The sequence below is a fragment of the Myiozetetes cayanensis genome, unplaced genomic scaffold, assembly GCF_022539395.1.
Source record: "Myiozetetes cayanensis isolate MyiCay16 unplaced genomic scaffold, myiCay2020 scf9, whole genome shotgun sequence".
NCBI lineage: Eukaryota > Metazoa > Chordata > Aves > Passeriformes > Tyrannidae > Myiozetetes > Myiozetetes cayanensis.
In genome coordinates this window covers 6,823,018-6,833,675 of record NW_026088185.1, presented here as the reverse complement: position 1 = coordinate 6,833,675, position 10,658 = coordinate 6,823,018, and the positions used below count along the sequence as shown (strand labels likewise).

Sequence of the window (10,658 nt, the reverse complement as noted above, 5' to 3'; positions counted from 1 at the left end):
CTTTCCATAGAATCACAGATTGCTTTGGGTTGGAAGGGATCTTAAAGCCCATCTCGTTTCACCCCCTACCATGGGCAGGGACACCTTCCACTAAAGCAGGTTGCTCCAAGGCCCATCCAACCTGCCCTTGAACATTTCCAGGGATGGGGCAGCCACAGCTTCTCTAAGCAACCTGTACCAGGGCCTCCCCACCCTCACAGAGAAGAATTCCTTCCTAATATCCCATTTAACCCCATGCTCTGGTAGTTGGAAGCCATTCCCCCTTTTCCTGTCCCTCCAGGCCCTTGTCCAAAGTCCCTTCCCAGCTCTCCTGGAGTCCCTTTAGGCACTGGAAGGTGCTGTAAGATCTCCCCAGAGCCTTCTCTTCTCCTGGCTGAGCACCCCTAGCTCTCCCAGCCTGTCTCTAGAGCAGAGGGGCTCTAGCCCTTGAAGCATTTTCGTGGCCTCCTCTGGACTCACTTCAGCAGGTCCATGTCCATCCTTTCCTTTAATCAATCTGTGCAGACCTTGCTTTCAAACTATATGGGTGAAGCAGACAGGAGTTGAATCAGCAGCACTGAAGCAGAATGGAGGCAGATGGTTCTGATCAGGATGGCAATATGACTAGTCAGATACTGGTCACAGAGCCACAGGTGTGAAGACTGTGGGTCAGTGGTACCCAGTGGTCAAGCCAGGTGGGCAAAGGGGATGCACGGTAAGGAGGGGCTGATCCTGAAATAAATGCACTGCTCTGACTTGGCATGGATACCCTGAATCAAATCTGGCAACTGAAGCCACAAGAAACACAAGCCCACATTGAGGGGTTGCTTTAAATCTGTATTAAATCATAGCAGCAAACTTGGGGTAGACCTGCTGAGCCTAGGGTGTGGGTTTCCATGGCTGAAAGTCGGGGGGGGTTGTCTCTCTTTAGCCCTTTCCCTGCCTTTCCTGCACCTCTGTGGCAATCACCCTGTGTCCCTTGCTGCTCCTGTCACCTGTCCCCAACACTGCTGTGCTCAGGTACTGGAGCTGATAGCCATGAGACAGAGATCTGTCCCAGGGCAACGCGGGGTGGCAGACAGAGACCTGCCTCCTGCCCTCACCCCACTAGCAATGGTGTCTTCACCATCCTGCCAACACAGTTGTGTCCCTGTTTCAGGATGTCTATGGCCCCAGTTTTGCCTGGGGATACCAACTAAACCCTCTGTGCTCGGGACACGAGCTGGTTCCTTCAGTGTCACATCCAGCAGAACAAACATAATCAGAAATCGTTTAAACCCATTTAAAAAAGGAAGGGGGGGAGGGGGAGGGGGAAGCAGGGGATTTGAAGCCCCCATGCCATGAGGACAAACCCATTTCTGACAACCCGTGTACCCCAGCAAGTTGCCTTCCCCTATTCTCTGTATTTAATGCTCTAGTTTCCTTAAAGCAGCTTTTTTGGGGGAGGGAAAGTGATGGAGAAAGGTACCCAGTATGAATCCTGTGGTGGAGTTGCACTGGTAACTCAGCTTTCAGGGCAGCATCAACCACAGACCCTCCCGCTCTGGAGTGGGCTCTGGGTGGGTGATGTTGTTCGAAATAACCCCGGGTCGAGGACAGGGATTAACATATTCCCTAACTATCTTCCTCAGTCAGCGGAAGATAAAATGCTGGTCCCTTCTGAGTCATGAAAATCCCCGTGCTGATTTGATGAGAGGGGACAGCGGGGAGGGGAGATGCCCTGCCTGGCTCGGTCCCCGCCAGGACTCGCCTCTGACATCAGCACGAAACCGGCCATAAAAACAGCGACCGGAGGGGCCTCCCGCTCAGACAGTAGCCACTTGGCTCAGCAGGACGGCAGCCGGGCACCTCGCCTCGCCACGCCACGGTAAGTGCAGCCCCGGCGGCGGGAGCCACGCTTTTCTCTCCCTCTCGTGATGCTTTTGAGCGCTGCTTTGCCTCCCCGTGTGTCTGTCCTTGCGTCTGTCTCCGAAGGGCCGGGCTGGAGGGTTTCAAAAATGTGGTGGTCGCAGCAAACCTGAGCTCCCAGCAGTCTGCCTCCTGCACAGCACGCTGAAAACTTTTCCTCTGCAAAAGTCCCTGCAAATAAAGCTGCCGCCACACCCTCGCCGTGTCCTGCCTCACCCACCTCTCCCGCTTCTGCACCCCTCGCCCTGGCAGAAATCAAGCCCATCGCTCAGCCGTGCACGCTCCTGCTCATCACCTCAGTGCCCTGGAGCAGGTTACAGTGTGTTCCCAGGTTTCTACTTCGGCAGCCGAGTCCAGGGGTGAGTGCCCAGGGTGCAGAGGTGGCCGTGGTCCCTCCATCCGTCACCCAGCAGCAAACCTCGTTTGAGGCTCTGCAGCCTTTGGTGCAGCCAGCCCTGCACTTCGGTGGTGGCTCCTCTCCCCGTCACCCAGGCTGTTTTGGGTCCCATGGGGCACCGGGGGTTCCAGAGAAGAAACGATGAACTGTGTCAGGCCTGACCCAAGGCACTAGGCTAGGACCAAAACTGTTTTAATGAACATCAGGTTTGCACAATTCATGTTTGGAGGCGATACTTTCCCCAGAGGTATCAGCCCCAGGAAAAGTCCCATGTTGTGATCCAGCTCTCCTAAGCCCTTTGCATCGCTGCGTGCCCAGAGATGCTGTGATAAGGACACACATCAACAGCCAAAAATCCCTTCCCTCCTGCAGCCGCATCGGAGGCCGTCGTGTTTGTGGCGTGAAGTGCCGGGGACCAGGAGACTTCGGAGCTGAGCCACTGCGGCCGCAAAGTGCTGGGGATGAAGCTGGGGGCCACCTGCCTCCTGTGCCTGCTGCTCGCCTGCCTGACCTTGCCCGTCGCCCACGGCCGCATCCTCGAGCGCTCCATGGAAATCAGGAGTAAGGAGAACATGAGTAAGGGACTCCCCCCTGGTCAACCCCCTGCTTCCAGCCCCCTCTGCGTCCCCAGACTCAGCTGCATTTTTGGGATTTAGGAGGGGGTGTAACGATGCAGAAGCAAAGGTTTGCTTTGAAACAGCCTTTGTAAGAGCTTTTATCCCTCTTTTCCCCCTTTCCTGCTCCTCGTGCGTTCTTATCCCCCTACCCATGGGTGAAACACCCTGTCCTCTCCCCCATCACCCCCTGATGATTCCTCGGGTTTTCCCTTGCAGACCCAGACATCGACCCCTCCTGGTACACGGGACGCGGGATCAGGCCGGTGGGGAGGTTTGGGAGGCGGCAAACCCTGGGCGAGGGCACCCACCCCATGGGGGGCCGGCAGCGACCCTGTGCAGCCCCCCACCCTCCCCGGGAGGAGCGGAACCCTTGAACTGAAGCTGACAATAAAACCCCTTCTCCTCTCATGCCCGTGTCCCAGCGTTTCTGTTCCAAAACGCAGCAGGGGGGGATGTGGGGAGTGTGACCCTGAAATTTGCTGGTCTAGTCATGGTTCAGCATTGAGGGTCTAGTGTGGTTTGGGGAGGGAAGGGTTAATTTTGGGAAGGGGAGGGAGCAAATGGGGTGCAGGAGCGGCAATTAGCACCTAATGTCTCCCAGCTGCCCTAACAAAGGGGATTTAGGCGAGGGGACGGAGCAAATCTTCCCTTTTGCTGAGGAGAAGCTCTTGTCCTGCTCCGGGATGGTTCAGCCCTGGGAAAGCACCGCAGGTGGGTGTCCTGGCTAGTGAGGGGTCCTGGAGTGGTTGGTACTCAGGGGCAAGATAACCTCCCCTGCATGGAGAAGACCTTTAAGGGTGTTTGCTGCCCTGCTGCATTGCGGTTAGGCCATGCCCCAAAACCTCGGAGGTTACTGCCCTGCAGACAGGGTGAGTGCTGCTGCCTTTGGACAGAGCACAGGTGGTTTTTTTCCTCCTTTTCCAGCCGAGGTGAGTTCCCATATCTAACTTTTAATATGCAAAGGGGAAGCCCTGCAAGGCACGGGATACTGGGACACCAGTCGTTTAGGCCTGTTCTGGCTCTTATGTTGGCAGTAAATCTGTGATTTCTCCCAAGGATGGGCTGTGACCCGCTATGGGTCACATGGGGGGGAGGGAACACTGGCTCTGGTCCTGCTACCTCTAAGCTTCCCCACGTGCAGGCTGACACCCAGGACAGGGAAAAAACAACACACCTTTAGGGCAATATTCTTTTTATTTGCAGCCTGAGTGTAAAGCCCCTGGAATGCACCTGCTTTGCTCTGGCAAGTTAAACCCTCCCTTTTCAGATGGGAAGGGAGATGGAAGAGGTGATGTGCAGCTGGGGTGGGGGCATGTCACCAGTCAGGGTTGGTGGTATTGTTGCTGCCAGGTCGTGCTCTTCTCTGGAAGTGGAAGCTTGGTGGAAGAAAACCCTGTGCTTTATCTCTCGGATGAAGGCAGTGCTAGAGGGTTGAAGAGACCCTGTGCACCTGGCATGGGCTCTGAACTCGCTTTGAGGGGCAGGATGGTCAGGCTGAGCTAATTCTGAATCCCCACTGCTTTGTCACTGCTCTTCCTGGAGACTTCATCCAGTCATGGCTGAGGTCCAGAGCTGCACGTCCTCAGAACCAGCAGCACCTCCTCTTTGTTGTGCCCTGCTGCAGGTCGACTGTTGATCTCCCGTGTGGGGATGGGGCAGGTGCCTTCTCTTTTTCCCGCCACAGGAGCTCTTGGACTAGGAGGAAACACAAGGCAAGAAAGGGTTCTTTTCTCCTGCTGGTGGTGTGGGATGCAATGGCCACCCCCTCCCACCCCAGGGGACCATCCCAGAGTTCCCCTAAGCTGAGGACACCATTCCACCTAGATTGGATACTAAAGCAAAATAAAATTGTGGTTTTGGAAGAAGGCCTGAAAGCCATCTCTGATGCTGGCGTATCCTGGGATGGATCTGTCCATCCTTCTGCCTGAAGGGGTAGCACAGGCTGGATTGGCTGGGAAGATCTCAGTGGCAAGCAGGAGCAATGCAGGGGGTCAGCTCTGCAGGGGCTTGGGGACGTGGTTCATCTGCTTCTGCTCTCATCTAGAGCCATCACATCACTCACCTATGGCCATGAAGATATCATTTACTTGATGGTTGGATTTTGCAGATGTCTCCATGAACAGGAGGCCTTTTGTTCGTGCAAACTCTGCCCCCTCCTAAGTGGAGACAAGCAGAGTTATTACCCCAGCCTCTTCCAGGGCTGCTTTTTTGGTTATGGTGGCATTTCATGGTGGGTCAGTAATTGTATGGGGACTTTGGAGGTGTCTGAAAACCTTTTGAACTTTTGGCTTTCCTTGGGCATATCCCAGTGCTTGCTGGTGAGGGGGTGATGAGGGAACCACAGGCACTCACCTCAGTGGTGACCTCTCGCTCAGCAGCAAGGTCTGTTTTGTTGCCCACCAAAGCAATGACAATTTCATAGGGAAGGAATTTCTTTTCCAGCTCCTCTAGCCACAGCTTTGCTTTCTTGAGTGTTTCCTGGAGAGACGGAGACAAAACCACTCAGTGATCTGGTTTTGATTTAGTCCCTTTGTTTTAGACAAAGCTGGATGGGTGGCACCAAACCACAGGTGGAAGAGGTGTGGTGGGTAGGTTATGATTGCCCTCTCTCAGAGAAACAGCTCATCAGCTCTCAAACACCTTTAGGGATAAATCAACCATGGATGGGATGCACCCTTTAGGCATGGTAGCAGAATGGTAGCACCATCCCAGGGTGGTGGCATGGTCCTGCATGGGCAGGGAGAGCCCCTGGCAAGTCCCAGGGGGAATGTTCACCTTCTCAGGTGGTGCTCATGTACCGCTTTCTGCTCTGCCAAGGACAAACACCATCATCTGGACATCTCTGCCCCACCACTGTGCTGCAGCATGGCATGGCACGGCACAGTTCCAGCGTGGATGGGATGAGCATCCCCTGCCTTACCTTCTTAGCAATGTCATAAACGAGGAGAGCAGCGTGGGCGTTCCGGTAGTAGAGGTGGCAGACACTTTGGTACTTCTCCTGGCCTGCCGTGTCCCAGATCTCAAACTTGACGGTGGCTTCCTCCAGGTTGAGTGTGTGTGTGAAGAAGGAGCCTGCAAGCAAGATGCAGAGTGCACGTTCACTTGCAGTAACAGGAGATAGCTCAGGTCTGATGCTGTGAGGTCAAACCCATCCCGAGGATTGGTAACAATGTTCTAATGCACGAAGTTGGGGTGGGTTTCTCATGATCACTGGCACTGCTGATGGGATAATGTTCTGCAAGGCCAAGGGTCCTTCCTAACAGCAGACTTAGGTGGACACCAGGTTTGATGTCAGACAGTTCTGAGCTTTGTGGAACAGATCCCAGACAGAGAGACATCACCACCTTCCTGGTGGGTCAGACCTGTGAGAGCTGTGAATAGGAATATCCACTGAAAGGGTGAGCCTCCATCCCTGTTCCCAGGGAGCAGAGGGCTGCCTATAGACCAGCCAGAGCCAAGGCAGAGAAATGGGGAGAAGTTCCACAGTACTTTGGTCTCCTCCACCAGCTCTGCAGGTACAGGTGGGACTGCAGCCTCTGTGCCAGCTGTGCCTTTTTAGGGCAAAAGCCAGGCACGTCATGTAAAATGAACATCTGTAATGTCTAGATGCTGTAGGACTTAGGCAGGGGAGATTGAAACTAGATTATCTTTAAGGTCCCCTCCAATGCAAACCATTCTATGAGACCCTCCTGGGGTGTCTTAATAGCTGGGAGGGCAGCACAGGCCAAGCGTGAAAAGAGCAGATGGACTGTACAGTTTGAATTCCAGGTTTCACTCATTTTGCTGCTCATCTGCCTCTAAAAAGCAGCACTAAGCCGTACTTGTGTGATATATTTTGTGGCTTTGCTTACAGCCTGGTGCTGAGAAAATGGTTTGCAGAGATGTGAAGGGGAAGGTCTGGCTCTTGGGCAGGTCTGTATCATGTTCAAAAGTGGATCTGCGCTACTATGAGATGTACCAACCAGCTCTTCTCCATCCCATCCTGCTTCAAGCAAGTGCATCAGGCCTGGTCTCTTTGTCCAGAGCCATCAAGCAATTGAAACCACTCACTCACAGCCCACGGTTGGCAGGATCTCCCTGAAGTCATTTTTCACGTATCGGTAGGCCAGGCTTGACTTCCCCACCGACATGCTGCCCAGCAGAACCACCTTGTACGTGTAGGTGGGATGACTCCCCTCCATAGAGGTGCCTGGCATCGTTTCCTGTGCTGTGCCCTGTGCAAGGAAACCAACTCTGTTCAGTGTACATCTGCAGCTGATCCCAGCCTCCTCCATCAGGTCCTGACTGGTGCCAGAGGGACAGGTGGGGTTTAACCTCGAAATAGGCTGGAATAAAGTTATTAATAACCTGAATCAAATCTAATGCATCAAAGCATCTGCCACTGTCAGTTATGACCAGAAGGTGGGGATCTTTAGGAAGGAACAATCAATGCAACAAGCCTTCTTGGATGTAGACAAGGAGATTGAATTTGGTGGGTCTTCTTTGAGAGGACACGCTGGGGGAAGTTAATGGCAGAGGGACATCACTCATGGCTGTGCCTTGCTCTAGAGCACACCTTCCTCCCCAAAGTCCTGCTGAAGAGTTTAGGCTGATGTTCTACATTTATTGTGGGTGCTGGTTAGAAGTTATACCAGGAAAGCCCAATTCAGGTATGGAGGTGATGGTAGTGCCAGCTTGCTAAGGACACTGCCCAGGGAATGGCTGAGCACCTGGGGTTTGATGGGCTTTGTGGCAGCACTGCTCTGAGTCAGCAAGTTGCTTGAAAAAGCAGGAGCAAGAGGACCTGGCTCAAGCACCCCTGAGGACAGCAGCACACAAAGCAGATGGCACCATGGTAGAGAATGCCCAGACACACCAAGCCCATGAAGTCTCACACTTTATGACTGTGTCAGCACAGAGCATGACTCTGCACTGCTCTGGATGGAGCTACACTGTGCCAAGGGATGGCAGGGAAACAGACCATAATAACAGTGGTTATCTCAAACCTGATTCTGAGAAAGCTGCTGTAGAATTTTGTCCATACCCTGGGAAGAGGATGGTGAGTGTGAGTCCTCCTGGGTGGTATGTGTCCCCTTCTCCCAGCCTTGAGGTCAAGGAAGCGACAGTGCCCTGCTCTTGGTGAGAACTGCCAGCACAGGGCAGCAAATAACACTGTCCTGGTTTGCCTTGGTTCCTCCTTACAGAACTCCTCCTCCAAAAATACTCATATGAACAGTTATAATTGAGAGAAGGAAGTTCATGCAGAGCCTGAAGTTGAAGGCTCATGGGGTGTTGAAGTTAACAGGATGCTGAGGTGAACACTGCTGGAATGGGGTGCTTCCCTGGGAAGGTCTCTGCAACTCCCTTCCCTGACAAAAGCCCCTTGTTCCTGCAAGCTGCTCGTCCCACGTGTCTCCTTTATTTTGCCTGTCCTTCCCCTGCAGGCTCCAGACCTTTAATTCTTCATTAAGGCTGTCCTTAAAAGCATTCCTCGGTTGGCTGAACTCGGGTCTGTATCTTTAGATCCAAATAGCTTTCCTGGTCAGTTAGATGGGCTTTAATTCCCTTAAAAAAACCCACACAGGTAACACCATCTTCCCCAGCTCATACAGCCCCTGTGATGAAGAGCAGGACTGTAGTTTGTGCAGGACAGCTAGTCAGGGGTGGGTAATATTATTTAAGCTGGAAAAAGATAAACCTTGCAACACAGCATAAATGTGCTCCTTGTGGTATTGATCACATACACTTGCCTCTTTGTAGGCTGAAAATAAGACTGCCATCCATTCTGGGCAGTTACTGTCGCTGATAAGCCATAAAACTCTCTAAGGAAGCAAGAAGCTGCTTGAAGACCACCCAAGATTATCCATATTAAACTCAGATTCTCGTCATTCCCCTCTGCTGCTCTCTGTTCAACGTCAAAAGGTTGAGTTGATGCTGGAACAAAACTCAGCTGAGATTTACTGCAATGAGTTTTGTCAAAGCTCATTTTAAACAATTTCCACCCAAGGAGAATGACAGGGAAGCAAAACAAGTGGCTTTATTGTTTCTGGTTCAATGGAGAACAGGGGAAAATGGTGGTGGTTTTGTTAATTTTTTGTTTGTGTTTTTTTTTTTTTTTCTTAGTTTTGGTTTTTTCCTTTTTTTTTTTTGTTGGAGTGTACAGAGTAAAAACCTGCACTTGCTGGATAAGGGACTACAGGAAGAGCATTCAGATATCTCATGTGGTTCATAGTCACCTTCTGTGGCTGCTTTCCTCCTTAGGGAAGAGACTGTCAGTAAGACTTGGCTTAGGGTTAAAGTCAGCTCCAGAAATTCCAGGATGCTGTTCTGGCAGAGTCACCAACACCTGCTCCAGATGTGGATGTCACAGCAAACATCATCCCTGTCCTTTCAGCCAGTGTCTGTGCTGCTGAGGAAACACAGGCTTACTGTTCATGTGGAAACCTCGCTGACTTCCCTGAGCAGATCCAGGAGAAATATTGACAAAAACTTCCCTGTGAATTTCTGTGAGTTAAACCCCAGCAGAGTGCATGTGCATGCTAGAAAGTTTCTGTCACCATGACTAGAATAAGTTTGGTTGATCTTATTACGAACCTGAAACTCTGAAGAAGTCACCAATGCTTTGGTGTAAAATGGCTCTAGCAAATTCTTCCACACAGGCTTTCAAAGGCTGAGGTGTAACCTGAATTGGAACTGCTTAGATGCTGGATTTTGTGGTTTTTATTTTGATCCTGGTAAAGAATAACTCAGCAATTTGGGGGGCAGCTTGGGGAACAGCTGAGGTGTTGCAAGTCCTGTCCTTGTGCCTAGAGGCCCTGCTGAGGGGCAGGGAAAGCTGAACCTGCTCAGATTCAGTATAGTCAGAGTTAAACCAATTTATCTTCAATGGACTGTAAAAATCCTGCTGGTGGATTTAGCCTCCAGATACAGCTTAATATTTTGTGACAGCTGTGTCTAGGAGCAGATATTCAGGGCAGGATTGCTTGATCTTACACTTACCTTGAAGGTAAGTAGCCAAATGGCCACGGCACAGACCATTTCTCACTTCCTAACAGAGGATTAAACATTGCTGCACCCAGGAAATCGTGTTCTCAGCCAGACAACCCCATTCCCCTGTCTCAGTGTCTCCTCTCTCCTTCCCCTGGGCCAGCTCTGACTGGCATTCATCAGCTGTGTCCCTATGGAGCCCAGTGCAAATCAGCCTAAAGGTGATCTGTTTGCCAGGTACGGCGGCAGCAGTGCCAGATCAGCGATATGGCACTTGGACCATCCACTTCCAAGAAGGGACCTGACAAATATGTTTATGAGGGTGACTGAGTTGATTAGCATCAGCAGGAAAGTGGATTTTTTTCTAAGGAGTACCCTTTCAAACTCGTTGTTTATCAGCAGAAAGAATAGTAATAAAGAGAGAAACATGAGGTGATAGGGTAGATATTTGTGCTAGAATGTGACAGCAAGGGCTTGGCTTTCACCATTTAATAAATTAGTGTCTCTGCAGCATTTTTAATCTGGGGTGGAGGGATCCTGGTGTATTTATTGTGAAGGGTGGTTAAGCCTTTTTTTTCCAAAGGAAAGTAGTGGGAAAAAAAAAAAAGGAAAAGTAATGTAGACCTTTTTGAGGATGAAGTTAACAAAAAGTCTCATTTAAGACTGTTTAACTTCCTGGGAAATTAATGTATTTAAGTGTAAAGATGTCTAATTGATGTTTAAGCTTTTCTAAACCACGAGCTCTAGGGAGGTCCTAAAACAATTAAAGACATTTGCTGAGTTTCTGCGGG

General features: G+C 51.3%; 2 protein-coding genes across 3 annotated transcripts; one reads left to right on the top strand and one right to left on the bottom strand.

The window, feature by feature from the left end:
- The first annotated feature begins 1,329 nt into the window (after positions 1-1,329).
- On the top strand, positions 1,330-3,289 carry PRLH (prolactin releasing hormone). 2 transcript variants are annotated; one of them, XM_050340086.1, is made up of 3 exons: positions 1,330-1,846; positions 2,657-2,845; positions 3,118-3,289. In XM_050340086.1, the coding sequence occupies exons 2-3, from the start codon at positions 2,746-2,748 to the stop codon at positions 3,273-3,275; spliced, it is 258 nt and encodes an 85-aa protein (XP_050196043.1). In that variant the 5' UTR covers positions 1,330-1,846; positions 2,657-2,745; the 3' UTR covers positions 3,276-3,289. The 2 variants fall into 2 exon arrangements, with proteins under 2 accessions (XP_050196043.1, XP_050196042.1); XM_050340085.1 differs by having other exon boundaries at positions 2,657-2,860.
- A 1,194-nt stretch (positions 3,290-4,483) lies between these two features.
- Positions 4,484-9,918, bottom strand: RAB17 (RAB17, member RAS oncogene family). Its single transcript, XM_050339870.1, has 6 exons — positions 9,880-9,918; positions 6,956-7,115; positions 5,822-5,973; positions 5,254-5,379; positions 4,964-5,057; positions 4,484-4,596 (listed from the first exon to the last, which is right to left on the bottom strand). Exons 1-6 carry the CDS (start codon positions 9,916-9,918, stop codon positions 4,484-4,486), a joined length of 684 nt encoding a protein of 227 aa, XP_050195827.1.
- Between the last annotated feature and the right edge of the window lie 740 nt (positions 9,919-10,658).

Coding starts and splice junctions, on each gene's coding strand:
- PRLH (XM_050340085.1), top strand. CDS start 2,746: ATGAAGCTGGGGGCCACCTGCCTCCTGTGCCTGCTGCTCGCCTGCCTG. Junction 2,861..3,117: donor CAGGAGTAAGGAGAACATGA/GTAAGGGACTCC, acceptor TTTCCCTTGCAG/ACCCAGACATCGACCCCTCC.
- RAB17 (XM_050339870.1), bottom strand. CDS start 9,918: ATGGTCTGTGCCGTGGCCATTTGGCTACTTACCTTCAAG. Junction 7,116..9,879: donor TTTGGCTACTTACCTTCAAG/GTAAGTGTAAGA, acceptor TTCCTTGCACAG/GGCACAGCACAGGAAACGAT. Junction 4,597..4,963: donor TGATATCTTCATGGCCATAG/GTGAGTGATGTG, acceptor GTTTCCTCCTAG/TCCAAGAGCTCCTGTGGCGG.